The 20,874-nt window shown below is 42.8% G+C and overlaps 2 protein-coding genes across 10 annotated transcripts in view; both read right to left on the bottom strand.

The window, feature by feature from the left end:
- Positions 1 to 20,874, bottom strand: part of LOC119015380 (cytidine and dCMP deaminase domain-containing protein 1-like) — a 542,642-nt gene that overhangs the window by 437 nt on the left and 521,331 nt on the right. For 2 of the 9 annotated variants that reach the window (XR_005073316.1, XR_005073324.1), the window contains 10 exons: positions 12,242 to 12,346; positions 12,050 to 12,136; positions 7,596 to 11,666; positions 5,884 to 5,988; positions 5,688 to 5,778; positions 4,209 to 5,304; positions 3,964 to 4,113; positions 3,425 to 3,506; positions 2,603 to 2,693; positions 450 to 2,271 (listed from right to left, as the gene is read on the bottom strand). Coding sequence is in view for 6 of the 9 variants with exons in the window: in XM_037091306.1 (XP_036947201.1) it covers positions 14,514 to 14,614; positions 14,699 to 14,747; positions 15,282 to 15,471; positions 15,705 to 15,874; positions 16,299 to 16,348; positions 16,942 to 17,072; positions 17,156 to 17,362; positions 17,596 to 17,899; positions 18,018 to 18,195; positions 18,301 to 18,401; positions 20,044 to 20,143 (1,581 nt within the window). In the remaining 3 variants the exon portion in view is untranslated. Of the gene's footprint in view, positions 1 to 449; positions 2,272 to 2,602; positions 2,694 to 3,424; positions 3,507 to 3,963; positions 4,114 to 4,208; positions 5,305 to 5,687; positions 5,779 to 5,883; positions 5,989 to 7,595; positions 11,667 to 12,049; positions 12,137 to 12,241; positions 12,347 to 12,808; positions 12,976 to 13,106; positions 14,615 to 14,698; positions 14,748 to 15,281; positions 15,472 to 15,704; positions 15,875 to 16,298; positions 16,349 to 16,941; positions 17,073 to 17,155; positions 17,363 to 17,595; positions 17,900 to 18,017; positions 18,196 to 18,300; positions 18,402 to 20,043; positions 20,317 to 20,603; positions 20,669 to 20,874 lie in introns of those variants that run through there. The other 7 variants (XM_037091306.1, XM_037091305.1, XM_037091301.1 and 4 more) reach the window with 7 other exon arrangements.
- LOC119015671 (cytidine and dCMP deaminase domain-containing protein 1-like) lies at positions 14,695 to 20,143 on the bottom strand. The gene is made up of 10 exons (XM_037091893.1): positions 20,044 to 20,143; positions 18,301 to 18,401; positions 18,018 to 18,195; positions 17,596 to 17,899; positions 17,156 to 17,362; positions 16,942 to 17,072; positions 16,299 to 16,348; positions 15,705 to 15,874; positions 15,282 to 15,471; positions 14,695 to 14,808 (listed from the first exon to the last, which is right to left on the bottom strand). The coding sequence occupies exons 1-10, from the start codon at positions 20,141 to 20,143 to the stop codon at positions 14,695 to 14,697; spliced, it is 1,545 nt and encodes a 514-aa protein (XP_036947788.1).

The raw sequence follows: 20,874 nt of genomic DNA, 5'->3' as shown, positions 1-20,874 counted from the left end.
TCAGATTCAGATTAATTTAATGTGGAGTTAGTTGTCCATATTCAAAGTTAAATGAAATAAACTAAGTTGACGGTGTGGTAGACAGGATGTGGTTATTACAGAGACAGATTAAATATGTCACCATCACAGTAACAGAGTTCCATACATTGTCAGCTGTAAAAAGCCCTCCTGAGGTTTGGTGCAGACGTGTATACTGAAGATATGAGGAGTAGTTAAGGTTTCCAATCATCAGAGAAGGTTACAGACGTTGTTTTTGGTTCCCAAATATGTTGTTTAAGTGTGTGAATGTGTGAATGAGACGCATTAACTTGTTGCACGTTCATTGACTTGTATTAGTTGACAGGGCAGAGCTGCAACATCCAATATGGCGGCGCCGTGGGCGCGTCGCAGCAACGGGCTAAGAAGCTAGCTGAAGATAAAATGACAGATGTATGAAGCAGGGTCCTTACTTGTCGAGCAGAGAAGCCGCTGAGTCGGCACGAATGGCGCAGCTCCCTGAAGCTCCGACATGCCGCTCGTCAGTCTTGTTATTTTGTTGTCTCGGTCTGAGATTGAATGAGTCGCCATTGTTTACAATTTGAGCGTGAGCTTGTAAGTACGTGAGCAGGTGAGGGCAGGCAGTGCGCCTGCGCGGGGGAGAGGCACTGGCGAGTAGGCAGGGCGTGAGGGGCGTATGCACGCGCACGATTGTGACTTGACAGACACTGTCCCTTTGGCTGTGACTGAGCTGTGATGAGCCTGGAGTCTGTGTGCCTTTTGAAGACGGCTCTTGAAATAAAAGAGTGAAAGGCAGGTTGAGGTATGTGATGAGCTGGTGTGGAGGCTGCTGGTTTGAATGGTAACTGTTTAAAAAGTTGGTGCTCAGACTAGTCAGAGAGTGTTTGCTGGTGTCATCCTGTTAGCTCAGCAGGGTGAAAGTAGGGTTTGAAGTTTTGAGGTGGTGGGTTCAAATCTTGATTGAAATTTGGGGGTTGAAAAAAGTGAAATGTGACAGACACAAAGAGCATGAGTCAGATCCAGTAGCTCAGGCTGATAGCGGCCTGCTCAGTAGTTCTGAGGTGGCAGGTTCGATTCTCCTAATATTGTGGCGGTTGTGGGTTCAAATCCTGGGTAGTTGAGGTGATTTTTAAAGTTTATGTCAAAAAAAAAAAACAAAGAGTGAAATGTGAAAGAAAGAGTGAGTATCATTCAGATCCAGTAGCTCAGGCTGATAGGAGCCTGGTGAGCAGGTCTGAGGTTGCAGGTTCAATCCCTGGGTAGCTGAGGTGATTTTTTTAAAGTTTATGAGGAAAACAAAGAGTGAAATCCTCTCTCTCTCTCCGAAAGAGAAGTTTGTCCCCAACTGATTGGCTCAGGAAGATAAAGTGCTGCTGTGAAGACTGAAAGTGGTGGGTTTGATTCTTGATGAATTTTGGAGTGTTGAGGTTGAAAAGAGTGAAATGTGAAAGAAACAGATACCATCAGTCAGATCCAGTAGCTCAGGCTGATAGAGGGCTGGTTAGTAGGTCTGAGGTTGCAGGTTCAATCCCTGGGTAGTTGAGGTGATTTTTAAAGTTTATGAGGAAAACAAAGAGTGAAATCCTCTCCGAAAGAGAAGGTTCTCCCCAGCTGATTAGCTCAGGAAGATAAAGCGCTGCTGTGAAGACTGAAAGTGGTGGGTTCGATTCTTGATTAATTTTGGAGTGTTGAGGTTGAAAAGAGTGAAATGTGAAAGAAACAGTGAGCATCAGACAGATCCAGTAGCTCAGGCTGATAGGAGCCTGGTGAGCAGTTGTGAGGTCATGGGTTCGAGTCCTGATTAAGTTTGTGTTTGATTCTTATAAAAGTCCTAAGTTTGAAGTACGTAATGAAAAGCGCCCAGAGAAGTAGTTGAAGTGTCTGGCGGACTGGTGGCGCGGTGGGTCTCAGGCGTGTTTGTAGCGCGAATAGGTGCTCGCACGGGGTTCGATTCCTGCCCAAGCTGGTCTGCGGGGCCTTGGGGGGGAGCGGTGTCTCCTCCCCGGGCTTTCTGAGAGGTGGAAGCAGGGGGTTATGAAAAAATGAAGCACGAGCAGCTGAAGTTTTACTGAAGTGCGAGGATGGGGCAAAGTTTTAACAGTTGTTGCATTGAGAGGCATGAAACCGGCCCATTATGGCACATCAATCGTCCTTTATTTGTTCATTTGAGAAGCACCGGCAAACGTCATGGGATGCCACCTTCCAGATTGCGCAGGGCTAAACCAAAGTGATGAGTTGATGTGCAGAGAGCGCCATTTCCCTCCTGAGCATCACCTGGTGACAGAGGAGAGAAGTTCATATCAGTTCATAACAGTGACATACTCCATGAAAGAAGATTATAAAAATATGATCATGTATACACAACACTGAATGTTAGAAAAAAGTTTCAATAGGCTACTATTGTAAATATGCAGCATGTATGTGGTTTTAATTATTATTACTATTGTTGTGCATGCTGTTGACTTGACATAGAGTTCCATACATTGGTAGCTGTAAAGCCTTGTAAAAATCCATAGGTAAGAATGTAAGCTAAGTTGTTTTTGGTGGCTGTGGGTTTGTGAAGTGTCTTGTCATGTGTGTGAGTGTGTAAATGAGAGGCATTAACCTGCAGCACTTTGTAGAAGGAGCTTTGTAAAGTTCAGTCCACTGACTGGGGCAGAGCTGGCGCATCCAATATGGCGGCGAAGTCGACGTATCTGTGAAAAGCACAAGAGATGAAACATGCAAACTTTGACAGTTTGAAACTTTGAAATTGAGGAAAAGTAAAGCAAATATTAATCAGGACTGAAAATAATCATTACTTGCAGCAAGTTTGGAGTGTCATTAAAAAATTTAAGATTTTGTTTTTGCATTAAAGCCATAAATCTATTGTCCCCAGATTCAGTTAACTGTTGTGTAGAAAATATATCTATACAAGTGTCAGTCGTTCATGTGTTGGTGTGAACACTCTGAGTCACCCAGCTGATGAGAGTTTAGTAGTTTGTCTTTGTGAACATGCAAGAGTGCATTTAATCATACATGATGCTGTGACGTTCAATGGCCATTACAACGGGGTGCATGTCTGTGTGTGTGTGTGTGTGTGTGTGTGTGCGCGTGTAAACACAGCGGGTATGGGGCTCGTTTATAGTCCAAAGGTTTAGTGACAGCAAGGAGCATTTCGCTGACGAAGTGTATGAAACGTGTGTAGAGAGTTTGAGCATGAAGTGACTTGTGCTGCCCGCTGTGTGTGTGTGTGTGTGTGTGTGTGTGTGCAGCAAGTTGTTGAAGCTAGCACTGCGTTAGCTTCCGAGAAGTAGGTACGTTTGTTCCGCTAATGTGCGCTAAACACAGCGCAGTTGTAACCGTAGTTTCCATGTTGGCCGCGAAGCATAACTATGCGTATACAGTTCCACATTTCCCCTGAAACAACAGGACGTGTCATTCTTACCTTGTTTACGTTGGTTTGGAAGTCCAGCTGTGCGACGGACGTGTCGCTGGTGTGACGTCATGTGGTCAGGTGACGTGAACCCCTGTGATTTGAAGCGAAAACAGCAGTTTATTGTTTTCAGTTTGTTTTATGAAGCGTGTTATTTATGTTTAACTGACCAAAACAGGTTTAAACTAGAAATGACGGTTTTCCATTAGACCTTTATGTAAAAGTCAACTTTTCTGTGCACTATCAATAAATGACTAATAATTAGAAATGGATTGTATTGGAAAGAAACGATAATTTCCTCGTTTCCAGCATATGCATACGTACCACTTACTGACAGTGAGCGCTAGGTGGCGCAATGATTGATGGGAGTGTAATGTGAAATCCTCATGATGAGAGTGTTACTGTTCAGATATGTGCCATGTGCCACCTTGGTGGCCACAGCTTTTCTGAATGGTGCATCAATATTTGTAGTATCTCCTCGTAAAAAGATTTGAGGATCTAATGGGAGATGCACTCCTAGAAGTTCCGTCATGATATCAGAAAAGACATACCAGAATGTGTCAGGTTTTGTATATAACCAAGTGCAGTGGACAATATGCAGCAAATGAATGCGGTGGGACCAGTCTGTTGGTGTCCCTGAATTCAACGTCCAAAGAAGTTGATGTCCAGGAAGCTCAATGGGTCAGTGCACTGTGATGAAGCTGGAAGAATGAGGGTTTGATTGTTGGGTCAGTCTTAGTTTTGAAAAGCACTCTTGAAATAACAGGCAAAAGCTTGTGACCCTTTATAAACTTACTGTTTGGAAGAATGCGTGACAACCTGTGAGAGACAGTTTGGTTGTTGGCTCCTGTCAGCTCAGCGGGGTGAATGCAGGGTTTGAAGTTTTGAGGTGGTGGGTTTGAGTCTTGATTGATTCTTTTGCGTGTTGATGTTGAAAAGAGTGAAATGTGAAAGAAACAGTGAGATCCAGTAGCTCGGGCTGATAGGAGCCTGGTTAGCAGATCTGAGGTTGCAGGTTCAATCCCTGGGTAGTTGAGGTGATTTTTAAAGTTTATGTCCAAAAACAAAACAAAGAGTGAAATGTGAAAGAAACAGTGAGTATCAATCAGATCCAGTAGCTCAGGCTGATAGGAACCTGGTTAGTAGGTCTGAGGTAGCTGAGATAATTTTTAAAGTTCATGAGGAAAACAAAGAGTGAAATCCTCTCCAAAAGAGAAGGTTCTCCCCAACTGATTAGCTCAGGAAGATAAAGCGCTGCTGTAAAGACTGAAAGTGGTGGGTTCGATTCTTGATTAATTTTGGAGTGTTGAAGTTGAAAAGAGTGAAATGTGAAAGAAACAGTGAGCATCAGTCAGATCCAGTAGCTCAGGCTGATAGGAGTCTGGTGAGCAGTTATGAGGTCATGGGTTCGAGTCCTGATTAAGTTTGTGTTTGATTCTTATAAAAGTCATAAGTTTGAAGTACGTAATGAAAAGCGCCCAGAGAAGTAGTTGAAGTGTCTGGCGGACTGGTGGCGCGGTGGGTCTCAGGCGTGTTTGTAGCGCGAATAGGTGCTCGCACGGGGTTCGATTCCTGCCCAAGCTGGTCTGCGGGGCCTTGGGGGGGAGCGGTGTCTCCTCCCCGGGCTTTCTGAGAGGTGGAAGCAGGGGGTTATGAAAAAATGAAGCACGAGCAGCTGAAGTTTTACTGAAGTGCGAGGATGGGGCAAAGTTTTAACAGTTGTTGCATTGAGAGGCATGAAACCAGCCCATTATGGCACATCAATCAGCCTTTATTTGTTCATTTGAGAAGCACCGGCAAACGTCATGGGATGCCAGCTTCCAGATTGCGCAGGGCTAAACCAAAGTGATGAGTTGATGTGCAGAGAGCGCCATGTCCCTCCTGAGCATCACCTGGTGACAGAGGAGAGAAGAAACAGGGTGAAGGGTTGTTGTGTATGTGAAGTGGTCATCTTGCAGTAGAGTTCATATCAGTTCATAACAGTGACATACTCCATGAAAGAAGATTATAAAAATATGATGATGCATACAACAACATTGAATGTTAGAAAAAAGTTTCAATAGGCTACTATTGTAAATATGCAGCATGTATGTGGTTTTAATTATTATTACTATTGTTGTGCATGCTGTTGACTTGACATAGAGTTCCATACATTGGTAGCTGTAAAGCCTTGTAAAAATCCATAGGTAAGAATGTAAGCTAAGTTGTTTTTGGTGGCTGTGGGTTTGTGAAGTGTCTTGTTATGTGTGTGAGTGTGTAAATGAGAGGCATTAACCTGCAGCACTTTGTAGAAGGAGCTTTGTAAAGTTGGGTCCACTGACTGGGGCAGAGCTGGCGCATCCAATATGGCGGCGAAGTCGACGTATCTGTGAAAAGCACAAGAGATGAAACATGCAAACTTTGACAGTTTGAAACTTTGAAATTGAGGAAAAGTAAAGCAAATGTTAATCAGGACTGAAAACAATCATTACCTGCAGCCTTTGAATGTCATGGGATGCCAGTTTCCAGATTGCGCAGGGCTAAACCAAACTGATGAGTTGATCTGCAGAGAGCGCCATTTCCCTGGTGAGCAGCAGCTGGTGACAGAGGAGAGAAGAAACAGGGTGAATGGTTGTTGTGCGTGTGAAGTGGTAAAGTTGTAGTAGAGTGGGAGAAGAAGAGGAAAGGCAAGGTGAATAAAAGTTGATGTTTGAGTAGGACACACATGATGTTTAACAGCTGAGCAGCAGCTAATAACCAGATCCTGACATGTAAATGTGACGTGTGTGGGAATTAAAAAGCACCAACGTCCTTTTTCTAAACAGTGAGGAGTTTTGATCATCTAAGTACTGATAATAACAATCATGACATGCTGCAAACCCCGCGATGAAGCCATGATGAAGCCTGCAAATCAGTCTCATCTGCCAAAAAAAGCATAGTAGTTTTAAAACCTTCCAGTTGTAAGTATATTAGCAGTGTGTAAATTTACGTTACAGTAAACAGTAACAGTTAGTTTGTGCATTGTAAGCACTTATTTGAAGAGAAGATGTCTGTTTCGTATAGCTGCCTCTGTAAAACAGGAAGCCCAGATTTGATTTTTCTTCTATTTATGTATGAATTTTGACATAAGTTGTAGCATATTCCTTTTGTAAAGCTACAGAAGTTGTTTGACTCATCAACGTTTTGTAAGTTTGTGTTTATTAAGATGAGAAGTTAAATACTGGCAGGACTTTGTGTGATGTAGTATGCTTGCTTATCATAGGAAGTAATAAGAAATGAGTCTTTCCATTAAGGTAGTAGCCTGGTGAGAACAGGGTGTTTTTTTTTTCTGTTTATCATCAAACGGCAGTTTTTGCAAGTTCCCCCAATTTCAACGCAACAATTCCCCCCCCCCCCAAAAAAAGAAGGTATACATTAACATTTAATGGGGGAAAAAAAGTAAATTTGCAGTAGGCTACTGTTCTAACTATGCACCATATGTGTATTTGTTCACTATTATTATCATCATTATTATTATTACTACTACTACTACTACTACTTTTCTGCATATCCTTGACCTACTTACTAAATACTTAATTGATCTCTGAAGGGGAAACAAGAAACAAGAAGCACAGATTTTATTTTTCTTATATTTTACGTATTATTATTTTTTACATAAGTTGTTGTATATTCCTTTTGTAAAGCTACAGAAGTTGTTTGACTCATCAATGTTTTGTAAGTTTGCGCCATGTGTTTTTTTGAGGTGTGAAATCAAACAAGATGAGAAGTTAAATATTGCCAGCACTTTGTGTGATGTAGTATGCTTGGTTATCAGAGGAAGTAATAAGAAATGACTCTTTCCATTAAGGTAGTAGCCTGGTGAGAACAGGGTGTTGGGGGAAGCACTTTTTCTCATCAAACCGCAATTTTTGCAAGTTCCCGCAATTTCAACGCATAAAATTGCATAAATATCTGGCATATTCCATCGCATTTTTTTAAGAAAACGTGCCGCACAATGAAGTTAATTTTTGTCCGCAACAATCACAAAAAAGTGCGCATTTTTCTGGAAGGAGTACCTGCTTACTGCTGCTAAGTGTAACTGTGCTGCCGTAAACAAATGAGCCCAGTTAGCCAAGCAGCTAGTGCTCAAGGACTGTGCAGTGTTAGCTCGGTTACTGTTACTGCAGCCAGTGAAAAGATGGAAGAGATGAATGACGGCACTTACTTTTTTATTTGCCAGTCATACGAAGCATTTCACTGTGAGTACGTTGGTGGAAACACAGGGAGAGCTGCTAGCTAACTGTATCCATAGGAGAGACACCGGAAGTGTGAAACTGTGATTGGTCAAACGGCCTGAAGTCAATTCAAAAGAGCTTTATTGACATAACAAACATTGACAGGGGAGCAGTGCGTTGCAAAGCGGGTTATTTTCACAGAAAGCATTTTAATCTCAGGTGTCTGATCACTGAGAATATGACAGTAGAGGTGATGAGACAGATGTGGTCCTAAATAAAAGTCAACAAATTAATCATAATGAAGTCATCATGTGTCTAAATAACATTTAGATTATTTACGTTTTTTCCGATAAAAAACGGATTAATTGTAAGTAATTTTGGTAGTTTCTCATTCTTTGGAGATAATTCGTTTTTATGACAAAGTATAAAGATAGATACCAAATTATTCATTTGAAATACTTGGTCATTATTTTGAGGACGTTTCTGATTCTCTTGTAATACAGACTAATTATTTTGTGATAAGTCATTTTTTCGTGATGAGTCATTGCTAAGTGATGATGTTTTTTGGGTCAGTTATCACGAAAACATGTTATTTTGGCTCTTTGGCCACCCCACCATCTCGTGCAACCACAGAGAGATGCTGTGATGCTCACAGGTCATCTTTCAATCTGCTATGTATAAAGTCTAGCTGAGCCACAGCTTCGCTTCCTCCTTGATTCCACTGAGCGACAGTGTTTTGTAGCGTGGTACTTCACAGAGCATTTCAGAGATGGAGTGTCAGGCCTTCCTGGTGTTGTTGAACTTGTATATTTCGTCATTTTTTTCCTTGCTTTTTGTATTTCTACTCTGGTTGAGTAGGCGAGTACAGGCTACGTAAATTTAAATATGTGACACAAAAAGCACAAAATGTAAAGACAAAAATTGAAATGACCTTATAAACTAAACCACCAAGCAATAACACACAAACAAATGTCAGATTGTTGTGGGTTTTGCATTGAGCAGTTTTTGCCACACATTGAATGATTTGTGGTGGTAGCTGTTAAGTAGAGCTTGAGGGAGCCGCTAGCATCGCTCTCAGACCATGTCGTCAATGTGTTTTCATTAGTGAATGTAATAATGTTCCTGTTGATGAGGATATTCCACAACACCTGTTGACCATGTGCATAAAATGAAGTGCCACCTCTTTAAACATGTGACTGTAAAAATACAACATCCTACAAAATACAATGATGAATACAGACAAGTGATTTTCAATTTCATTTCAAATTTTTATTTTCCACATTCATTTCCAAATTCATGTCCAGATTTATGTCCAGATTAATGTCCAGATTCATGTCCAGATTCAGGTCCAGATTAATGTCCAGATTCAGGTCCAGATTCAGGTCCAGATTAATGTCCAGATTGAGGTCCAGATTAATGTCCAGATTGAGGTCCAGATTCAGGTCCAGATTCAGGTCCAGATTAATTTCCAAATTGATTTTCAATTTGTACCCTTTTTCTTGTGGGAGCCGGGGGACCCGGAGGAAACCCACGACCCGGATTGAAGGTCGCTGTGGCGTATTTGGGAGCGTCTCCTCAGTTCAGGGGCCGGTGGTGCGTTATCGGTGGACTTCAGGTAGCGACTGTTGCTGCTCCGCTGACTCGTCCTCGTACTCCGTCGGCTGTTCCCCGCACTTCTCCTCACGCCTGGTCCTCACATCATCTGTGGTGTGTTGCTGCCGGACAGCGATCTGTTTGCCGTCTTTTGGCAAAAGGTCTCCGGCTCAACAGCTTGTGTGCGTGAGACTTGACTTGTTTTTTAAGCTCACGCTGCAGAGTGGCGGCCTGCGGTGTGACAGCGATGACAGCAGGTTATATCTCTGGCTGATGTGAGGCAGTGAAACGCTGATCCTATGTGGTTGGAGATGAGCGTTGTTAAAGTCTGCTGTCCGCCGCGGCGTGTTGGCTGCTCGCTCTGCTTGATCAGCAGTGTGACCTCTTCAGACGGCTGAAGTGAAATGATGAGCCAGCCTGAAGCTGTCCCTTTTATACCCTCGCTGACGCGCATCATGGAATGTTCACTTTGATCACTGAAGGTTCCATCTGGTAGGAAATGTTTCCGTTCAGAATCACATTGTGTGATCCACATGAAAATAACATGGCTGCCCAGTGATTAGTGTGAATGCTGCAAGCACAAAATATTCATCTTTTTGAGCCAAAATGCTGAGGCTTTGAAGGCCATTCAACCTATGACTTTTCAGCTTTTGAAAAGTACAGCTTTTTCTGTCAAATCTGACCATTCATTCCTATAGTTTGTTATGTTTGGCTGATGTGAAGCTGTGAAACGCTGATCTTGTCATGTTGGAGGTGAGCTTGTAAAAGCGTGCTGTCCAACAGTGTGTCAGTGATCTGGTTGGTTGGTTGCTGGCTGTGCTTTCCCTCTTGATCAGTAATTAGTGGAATAAGCAGCGGAAGACAGTGTAAAAAGAGACTTAATAAAGTAAAATGAAGTATCCGACAATGCAGCCATTGTGTTTGTAAATGTCCTTCTCCAAAGTGCTGTAAGTTGATGTCTCTGAGCCCTGGGTGAGGTTGGAGGAGTACAGAGGCAGATCCCAGAGCAGCAGGGTGAGGTCCTGATACAAGGAGCTGCTGCTAAAGTGATGTTTGTGGCGGGCAGCGATCCAATGGAGACACAGCCGGACTAAGTGAGACGGCCTGGCCACAAAATAAAGTTCAGGTTCAGACACCTGCCGTCCAGGTAGCTCAGTGTGTTGGATCCTTGAGTCAGCGTGAGTTTTGAAGTAAGCTGATGAAATAAACGAGTCAAAGGCAGGACATTCAGGTATGTGATGAACTGGTGTGGAGGTTGTGGGTTTGAATCCTGACTCTTTATGAAGTTGCTGGTCAGAAGGAGTGAAAAGCTCTGAGAGAGGCTGCAATTGTTACTTGTAGTTAGCTTAGCAGGGTAAAAGCAGGGTTGTAAGTTTTGAGGTTGTGGGTTCGATTCTTGATTGAAATTTAAGGTTCGCCATTGAAAAAAGTGACATGTGAAAGAAACAATAAGTATGAGTCAGATGGAGTAGCTGAGGCTGATAGAGGGCTGGTCAGCAGTTCTGAGATCGCAGGTTCGATTCTCCTAATACTGAGTGACGTGTGGTGGTTTTGTGTTGAAACCCTGGGTAGCTGAGGTGATTTTTAAACCTGCTATCCAAAACAAAGAGTGACCTCCTCTGAGAAAGAGAAGTTTCTCCCCAACTCATTAGCTCAGCGAGCTAAAGTGATGGTTTGAAAAGTGAAGGTTGTGGGTTCAAAGCCAGCCAGAGTTTTGAAGGCTGGTGCCAAGATGGTGAGTCTTTATGAAGTGGCTGGTCAGAAGAAGGAGTGAAAAGCTCTGAGAGAGGCTGCAATTGTTAGTTGTAGTTAGCTGAGCAGGGTAAAAGCAGGGTTGGAAGTTTTGAGGTTGTGAGTTCGACTCTTGATTTATTTTCATGTGTTGAGGTTGAAAAGAGTGAAATGTGAAAGAAACAGTGAGCATCAGACAGATCCAATAGCTCAGGCTGATAGGAGTCTGGTGAGCAGTTGTGAGGTCGTGGGTTCGAGTCCTGATTAAGTTTGTGTTTGATTCTTATAAAAGTCCTAAGTTTGAAGTACGTAATGAAAAGCGCCCAGAGAAGTAGTTGAAGTGTCTGGCGGACTGGTGGCGCGGTGGGTCTCAGGCGTGTTTGTAGCGCGAATAGGTGCTCGCACGGGGTTCGATTCCTGCCCAAGCTGGTCTGCGGGGCCTTGGGGGGGAGCGGTGTCTCCTCCCCGGGCTTTCTGAGAGGTGGAAGCAGGGGGTTATGAAAAAATGAAGCACGAGCAGCTGAAGTTTTACTGAAGTGCGAGGATGGGGCAAAGTTTTAACAGTTGTTGCATTGAGAGGCATGAAACCGGCCCATTATGTCACATCAATCGTCCTTTATTTGTTAATTTGAGAAGCACCGGCAAACGTCATGGGATGCCAGCTTCCAGACTGCGCAGGGCTAAACCAAAGTGATGAGTTGATGTGCAGAGAGCGCCATGTCCCTCCTGAGCATCACCTGGTGACAGAGGAGAGAAGAAACAGGGTGAAGGGTTGTTGTGTATGTGAAGTGGTGAACTTGCAGTAGAGTTCATATCAGTTCATAACAGTGACATACTCCATGAAAGAAGATTATAAAAATATGATGATGCATACAACAACATTGAATGTTAGAAAAAAGTTTCAATAGGCTACTATTGTAAATATGCAGCATGTATGTGGTTTTAATTATTATTACTATTGTTGTGCATGCTGTTGACTTGACATAGAGTTCCATACATTGGTAGCTGTAAAGCCTTGTAAAAATCCATAGGTAAGAATGTAAGCTAAGTTGTTTTTGGTGGCTGTGGGTTTGTGAAGTGTCTTGTCATGTGTGTGAGTGTGTAAATGAGAGGCATTAACCTGCAGCACTTTGTAGAAGGAGCTTTGTAAAGTTCAGTCCACTGACTGGGGCAGAGCTGGCGCATCCAATGTGGCGGCGAAGTCGATCTGTGAAAAGCACAAGAGATGAAACATGCAAACTTTGACAGTTTGAAACTTTGAATTTGAGGAAAAGTAAAGCAAATATTAATCAGGACTGAAAATAATCATTACCTGCAGCCTTTGAATGTCATGGGATGCCAGTTTCCAGATTGCGCAGGGCTAAACCAAACTGATGAGTTGATGTGCAGAGAGCGCCATTTCCCTGGTGAGCAGCAGCTGGTGACAGAGGAGAGAAGAAACAGGGTGAATGGTTGTTGTGCGTGTGAAGTGGTAAAGTTGTAGTAGAGTGGGAGAAGAAGAGGAAAGGCAACGTGAATAAAAGTTGATGTTTGAGTAGGACACACATCATGTTTAAGCTGTTCAGCTGTCAACTGGCAGTAAGCTGCAGAAACATATTACAAGAACAGGAACAACAGGAAAAATAAGCAATAAAATTAAGAAATAGACATATATACATAATTACATGATGTAGTAGAAAATTAACAGCGATATTTGTTTTATTTTTTAAACGTAGATTTTAAAACACAGATAATAAATATGGGTGTTAAGGAAATTGACCAGATGTGCAAAAACAGAAGTGACCTAATATAATGTCCTAAGTATGTATGTAATGTAATATAATATAATATATCCGTATGTGTGTGAATGTGAGACATTAATATGTAGAAGGAGCTTTACAAAGTTCACTCCATTGACTTAGTTGACAGGGCAGAGCTGCCACATCCAATATGGCGGCGACGTGGACGTACGGCCCAGCGCCTCTATGTCTGTGGTCCCATATATCAACAGTTGACGCGGACTTCGAAGGTCGCTCCGAAGGCCGTGTCCTTCGAAGGAGGCAGGCCCTGAATTGGGACACAGAAATGGACTCCTATCGTTACATGCGTGTGGATAAACACGGCGCTATAGTGTTCCTTGTTTTAACGCCCCTGAATTTTAAACGTGTATTGAAATAAATAAATAAAAGACAACTTACGTATGTAGCTCCAGTATGAGATGCTGAATCCATCCTGTAGTGAATAAAAAAGAGAGAAATAAAAAGGACGGCAAGACATCCACCTTCAGCGTGTGTTAAACTACACAGGTGTGCTAATTATAGGTCATCCCAAAAAAACAAAACAAAAAAAAACCAAACCAAAACAATTAGCCCACCAGGGGGCGCTGTATCCACACAGGCTCTCATTCAAACAAAACAGCGTTTCACGATAGAGTAGCACGCTGTGTGGTGTGTAATAAAGTGACGCTGATCCTTCACTCTGACAGTGTATACAGACTTTTTGCATTTTCTACAAAAAAAAATCTTTATTTACATTTTGTGCACATACATATCTGTCTCTCAGCACATGAAAGATGATTCAAACGGTCTTTAAACAACAAAAGCACGTGATGTTTTCTGGCTTGACATTTCTAGGTTTTCCTAGAGGTCTTGCTCTGTGATGTGGCCCTCAGTCACAGAAACATTTTAACGGTGTGTTATTGTATATGACACCAGGATGCAGAAAAATTAAGGCCGGAAATTAATACAGTGAATAAAACAGGAAAATAATGGACACCCAGGTAAAGCTGTGCAATCAACTTCCTTCTTCATTAAAGACCTTCATATGATATACGCCGCTGCCTCTTTGTCTTCATCTATACTGAGAAGATAAAAAGAGATTTATTTCACTTTCATTCAAGCCCGAGATGCAAGCAGTGCATTTTGCGTCCCCAGTAAATCAACTTTAAAAGAATAAAATCCTAAATGAAATATTCTCGGAGCATCGACCTCTCATATAGAACGTACACACTTCTTTTAAACCTTATTCAAGTCTCATCCCGGAACAGAGAATACCTGGCGCACACACACACACACACACACATTTATGTTCCCTATGCCATTTAAATACTACTACTAAACTATTCACTATTCAAATACAAATTAAATAACATGAACAAAACCAAATATCACACTTTATATTATTATCATTAAATATATTATTTTTTTGGTATCCCTATTTCCCTCTTTTCCCCATTCATTTGAAACTGTCCTCTTTCATCACCGATCAAACCGTCCATCCATCCATCCATCCAAACTATATATCTATCCATCCATCCATCCATCAGCTCAAACCATCCTAGTATTTAGCTCTTGCAGCACGCTCCCGCCCCCTTTTGGCTGAAAACAAGTCTTCTAATTTGAATGGCGGTCAATACAAATTCTAAAGACTCTGCTAAATTAACAGCATTAAAATAAGAACCGACCGACCAGTAACACGATTCACAAAACCAGTCCCCGAACTGTATCGATGCAGCAATTATGTGTCGAATCCGTGAACTAAAAACATTATTCTGTGGTTTTTGGTGTTTCCATTTATCTGTCAGTCCATCCGTCGGTGGCCGGTGTTCAGCTAACGGTGGGTGAGTCATGGGATCTGCTGGTGCACAGCTTCTTGCTGCTGTGGCTCTCCTGATCTGCCTGCCTGCCGTGCTTCCCAACGCAGCCATCTGGGAAAAGAGACGCTGCCCGTTACAACGCAAGACAAAAATCAGGCACACCAGAAGGTAAAAAGATAGTGAGATTGAACTTACTGGCGTGGTGAGGAGAGGACGGCAAGCAAGCTGAAGGGCTCCTCTGCCACTGTGAAGACAGAAAAAAATGTTAGAGTCCTCCGAGAGAAATCTGTATCTACTTTCCTCGACTGCACAAGACATCAAGAGAGGACATCAAAAAGCTTTCAATTCGTAACAGAATACATTAACACGTCTTCCTTTTTGAACAGAGTCTCACATTCTAGCATTGAAAGCCCGAGAGCAGAAACTCCCCTCGGAGAAGTTTTGAAACCTTTCAATGCCTTAATCTTGGTTGTACCTACACCTACAGCTTTAAAATGTCACTTTCTGATGGATGAGGCGATAGGTAGGAAGTTGAAGTCATTTTAGTAGTCATGTTGGCTTAATTATATTATGTATCATACAGTAAGAAGATACATAAAATAATAGTTCCATGGGAATAGGAATAACTGTGTCCACCGTGGTAAGAGTGCCCTCTGCTGGCTGATTTGTGTAATGCTCAGAACGAACTGCTGAACCCTCACTCCACTGTAAAAAGCGAGATCTGAGTAATAATACTAAAATAATTCTGAATAAAGCTTCTATCACTCTGTGTACTCACTATGTACTTGTTGATGTTCTTCAGGCTGCTGAACCTCAGGTAAGAGATGTCCCCCTTGTCCTTGTCCCTGTCCAGGTCCGTGGTGTAGATGTGCGTGACGCCTCCTCCTCTGATCAGGGGGACACACTCGTCACACGGACATTTAGTCACGAACAGCATGGTGGGCTCCCCTGGTTTGATGTCTCGAGTCCTAAAGAGTCCGAATCAGAATGGACATTTCAGAATTAGAGGAGTGGAAGAACATATTCCCTCAATATGTTCAAAATCACTTTAACCGTTGGCTGTGTACATGGACTCTAAAAAAGTAATCCCATAAAAATGTGAATTTAAAACCTGTTCAGATCAGGCAGGATGAGCCATTTTTATTGTGATTGGGCGTTCATTCTGAATATTAGGGTCCATGTAAACATGGCGACATCTGACCTGAATGTGAGGGCGTTCTGCTCTGCATGGACGATGTATCTGTATTTGCGTCTCTGTCGGTCCTCTTGCTTGTTGTCCATCTGGGGGTACTCGGCGTACTGTGAGCCTGCTGGGTAGGCGTTGTACCCGCAGCCCACCAGATACAGACACCCGCTTCTATCGCTGCTAGCCTGGGACATGAGAGCAGTTCAAAACGCTTCGTCAATGTCGGTAGGAAAAGGAGCGCAGCCTATAATGCAGCACACCTGTTGGACCTGTTGGACTCATCCTTCCTTTGAATCAACAACAATTATTAGTTTAACTATTCCTTTAAAAGATTAGCTGTGAAAAGACATCAAAGTCTGATTTAAATAAACACATTCACTACATTATTACAAAAAAGGATGGTCTGTGTGTTCCATCAGGACAATAGTAAGTTTGTGGATTATGGTATTAGCTTGAATCAGCCATAACTGAATTTCTTTGATCCCATTTTGAGTTGAACAAAAAAAAGGGCTGATCTATACAAAGCTGCTGTCAGTTTCAACCATCCATGTCCTCACTTGAAACAGCTGACAGAAAAAAAAAGAGCAAAGGGTGGAAAGGAGAGCTCACCGACTGTCCTTTGGCCCAGATGACAGCACCCACGCCCACTTTAGGGTCCTCTGGAATGAAAATGACAGATTTGCATGGAAGACACCGGCAGATGATGGTGACAGATGTTTAAAATCGTGACCTTTAAGTGTGCCATTCTAGAAAAATGTCCCACAGGCGAACCTGTTGGCTCACTCTTCAAAGACTTGAGAATATACTGCCTAGACACTTACATAGAGAAGTCACTGGGACTGCACTAAAAGCATATTTGCTTTGGAATTTTAGCGCTGAATAATTAAACTGAACAGTGACAAACATTAGTGACTCAGATTTGTTTTTTCTTTTCCTCTGGCTGCAGTGCTGGACTCCTCATTTTCTAATTTGCAGGAATCTGCTGTCTTAGTTTTGTTCAGTTCTGCGAGAAATTAGTTCAGACAAGTTTGCAATTGCGAAATGAAAAATAAGGAACTGGGATTAATATTTTGTCCACACGCAGAGAACACGAGTCACGAGTTGTAACAGGCATGTTTCTTGAACCCAATGACGAAACCGGCTCACATAGGTGTCACAGAAATAGAAAACCTTAAGTCAACACAACACAAATATCAAAGAAATTAAAGCACAGAACGAAAAAGGTGTTAAAAAACAGACAACCCAATCAGACCTGTTCTGTAGGCCAGCAGCCTGGCTTGGATGATGCAATGGCGAGCCTCCTCCTGGGACAGTCCTTCATGATGAGCGGGAAAAGACTTGGCGGGGAATGGCTCCGGGATGGCGCCGGTTGAATGCTGTTCCCTGAGTCACAGGAACAACACAGTCAACAACAAATCTATGGATGGCAAGTGCAAAGACACCTAAGAACCGTGACTGTTCCGAACCTGTAGAAGCCGTAGTCTGTCTGCGGCACCCCGGCAGCCACCGCAGCCAGAACCTCCACCAGCTCTCTCATGTTGCCCCTGAGGTTGGAGAAGTACGGCTCCACGCAGAAGTTCTCCAGACCCATTCGAGTCAAAATGCTCTGGTGCTGCTGAGACTTCTCAACCAGGAACTGCCTGGACAAGTGCTTCAAGTGTCGCAACCGCTCTCTGGAAAGCAGGAAGAAGTCCTCATTTTTACATGCAACACAGCTACTCTATCAAAAAAAAAAAAATCAACTGATATGTAAGACTTTGATTTTGCAGTAGTTGCCCATGAAAACCAACATATTAACACTCTAATAGAAATGTAGCATTATTAATCAATGCACAATAACACATCCTAGTGACCACAGCTAAAATCACAGTAGAATCGCAGCGTCATACAAAACAAAGGCAGGCACCTGTTGAAGAGCTCCTGCGTGCTCAGCCCTGGGTCATCATCAGTCACTCTCTCCATGAAATCACACTCTCTGGAGGTCTCGCTGATGAACTGCGCCAGGCCCGGAGGCAGCGGCTGCAGCAGCACACAGATGTGAGGTCGGCTGTTGGACTTCAGCTTCTCGGTTGCGACGGCGTCCAGCGCGGCGTCCTCCGTGATGCTGTCGGGCGGACTGTGGGAGCGAAAGTTGGGCTGGTTCGTCGGGGATGACCTCAGCATGCTGACCTCGGGGTCTCCGGGCCAGAAGGAGATCTGACTGACTCCAGCTGGAGAGGAGTGAACAGCATCATGAGTGCTTGTTTCCATTTAATTTCTCAACCTTCTTTTTGTTCTTGTCTGATTATCCCTACGTCACCTATCTAAAGTTCCTCCCTCTCTCCTCACCATTGATGATCATCTTGAGGCAGGTAGCGCAGGGTCTCCTGGAGAAGTACAGCTGACAGTCATTCAGGCAGGAGCCGTGCTGGATGATGGCTGCTTGTCCTGCGTGGAGTTCAGGCCCTGAGCAGTGGAGTCCCACCACCTTACTGTCCCGGACCACCACAAGACCCATCCTACGGACCTGAGAGAGAGCAAATTCTAACCGTTACTTCATAGACAGAACGGCTGCTTTGGAGTCCATCAGTATTTGGCGGTAGACGGTGCATTTGCGTGTCTGTAAACTAACCCGACTGTGGCCATCCTCCTCAGTTTGCTCCTGCGGAAACAGCTCCATCCACAGACTCAACAAGGTGAACAGGTTTATCTCTGATAACCTGGGGCCATGACCTGGAGGAGGATGAGGAGTCATCTCATCAATATTTGTCTCCAAAATGCCTTTATGCAAAGAATTTCACATACAGTGGAGTCCAGAAGTCTGAAACCACTAGTCTAGATGCATTTTTTTGCATTTGCGCTGAATGTAATAATATTTTATTTATCTGTTTATGTTTTTTCAAATGATATTATCTGAACAACAGTTTGAATGAAACTCTAAATGTCTGAATTTCAGAATATCTTAGTATTCGGATGGATTGGTACCCTTCGTTGGTCACGTTGTAGTTTTGCCATTCACAATGAATGGGAGCCATGTGATCGCAAGGTTGGTGGTTTGAATCCCACCTACGGTTTCTACTACAACCTTTACTATAACCACTGCGATTTCCACAACTACTACTGCTGCTAGTAATACTTTAAAAAGTTCCTACATATTTACAAACTAAGCAAACACATAACTGATTGTATGATTGATCACACCTACGTTTCTATGCAGAGATAGTTAGAGTGCATGGCTCATAATCACATGGTTAAAGGGTTTGATGAATCATCCCCTCACTTGAAGAAAAAAATGTTATTGTAGTATTATATTCACACCCCTGCTAATGATACTACAGGTGCAACAACAACCAGTCGTACTGCTGCTACACCTAATGTTCACTACTGAAACATCTGCTATACTGTGGAACCACCCTGTGACTCCTTTCTGCATGTCATCACCACTCACGATAACATAGAACCCTTGCGCACATTTTTTACTGCAATAAACATTAAACTTCCATTTATCACTAAATACAACTTTTTCCAGTCATCCACTATGAAATGCTGCCATTTCTTGGCCAGCATCCAGGGTTCTTCCAGAAACTAAAACAAGTCCACTTGCCTATAATATAGCACTTAGAATCAGTTTAGAAATTGATAAATAAAGATTGATGACTCCAATCAGCAGGAGTTCTGTCAAAAGAAGGCTGTTTTGTAGTGGTGTCAGAGGACAAGCAGTAAGTCTTTATCTGTGATTAAGCTGCTTTTTGTTTCTCTCAGTGAACTGGACTTAATGTAATGATCTTTTGATGGTGTGGCCATTTTGGATCTGCCTGATCGTGCTAAGCCAGTTTCTAAAAAACTGTTTGAGTTAAATGCACTGCCCCTTAGAAAGCTGAGGTCTCAGCATGATTTGAAAGACCAACTTTGGTTAGAATTACAATGTGACTTCTAAAAAAGACTTCTAGACCCCACTGTATGTTCACCTTCTGCAGGTTTTGGATTTACAATTTCAAATGCATAAAGTACAGTACAGTACACTTGATCAAAACATACATGTTTGCCTGAAAATACAAGTGATCCTATTTCATAATAGTGATGGTGACTGACAGCTCATGCATACGCTCATACACAGTCAATAAGGTGGATACTTCCAGCAGGACAGCGTCTGAAATATTCATGATAATGTTTACATCCCTTTGCACCATCCATCTAAGATGATCATGACGATTATTGGAGCTCTTAAGATTCTGAGATCAGACGCAGGTAGCTACGTGAGCCTGTAACGGGTAAACTGTCTCTGTCACTGATCAGCTGTTTTATGACAGGACTAAGTAGAAACCACCGATGTAGCTTACACGTTACAACAGAACTCTCTTCCCATCTGGCTCACCTTGTACTTTACTGTCAGTCTGGGTGCTGCTGTCTCTCGTGCCTCGGCCCGGCCTCAGCTGGCCCGGGTCGGCTCGGTTCCGTGTGTCGCCTCCTTCCATCCAGCTAAAGAGATAATGTATCTTTCCGGGCTTGTAACAACACAGGAGCAAGCGACAAGGTAGGTTCAGGCAGAATTAACGTTAAGCTAAGGCAGTGTCAACCTAATGTGATTTCCTATTAAGCATTTCAAAATAAAAGTCTGGCTGAGGAGCCAGAGTGGTTATGTGCACCAATGCAAGTTGCACTCGGAGCATAATGTTAATGTGCGACATTAATACAAGGAAATACATCAGTTTATTCATTTGATATATCTTTGAAATTATTATTATTATTAATGACGTTGAAATGTAAGCTAGCAAACAAAAACAACTAGCGTTAGCGTTAAGCTACAACGCACAGAACAGGACAGCTAGACTGACACTCAGTTGGACTCAATATGTTGAGGTTACTCGGTATTATGTAGGTTACGTCCTGCCTATGCATTGACATTATCTTATTTCAAACGAGAATTGTACTTACTTCTGTTTGGTTCCATTTCTTCGTTGTTACTCACTGCAGCTTGACAAAGTTCCGGGTTACTTCCGTAATACCCTCTGACGTACACAGGAGGGTGGGGCAATGACTCGTAACCAGTATTTACAAACTACCCGAATGTTTCACTAGGTGGCAGCACACTACTGTCATCATGTATCTGCTGCTTGTATTAACCTACTGTGAATTAACTACTTCACTACACAACACACAAATAAATACAGGAGGAATAATTCACACCATCTAATGGCTAATAAGC

This window comes from Acanthopagrus latus, chromosome 24 (genome assembly GCF_904848185.1).
Source record: "Acanthopagrus latus isolate v.2019 chromosome 24, fAcaLat1.1, whole genome shotgun sequence".
NCBI classification, from domain to species: Eukaryota; Metazoa; Chordata; class Actinopteri; order Spariformes; family Sparidae; genus Acanthopagrus; species Acanthopagrus latus.
Note: the sequence above shows the minus strand (reverse complement) of the source record. Positions and strands in the feature narration are given on the sequence as shown.

What these genes read in the sequence shown, in the direction of transcription:
- LOC119015671 (XM_037091893.1), bottom strand. Translation starts at nt 20,143, where the DNA reads ATGGAAGGAGGCGACACACGGAACCGAGCCGACCCGGGCCAGCTGAGG. An exon ending in GACTGACAGTAAAGTACAAG is followed by an intron (nt 18,402 to 20,043) that starts GTGAGCCAGATG and finishes ATCCTCCTCCAG; the next exon opens with GTCATGGCCCCAGGTTATCA. An exon ending in TCTGGGCCAAAGGACAGTCG is followed by an intron (nt 15,875 to 16,298) that starts GTGAGCTCTCCT and finishes CTCATGTCCCAG; the next exon opens with GCTAGCAGCGATAGAAGCGG.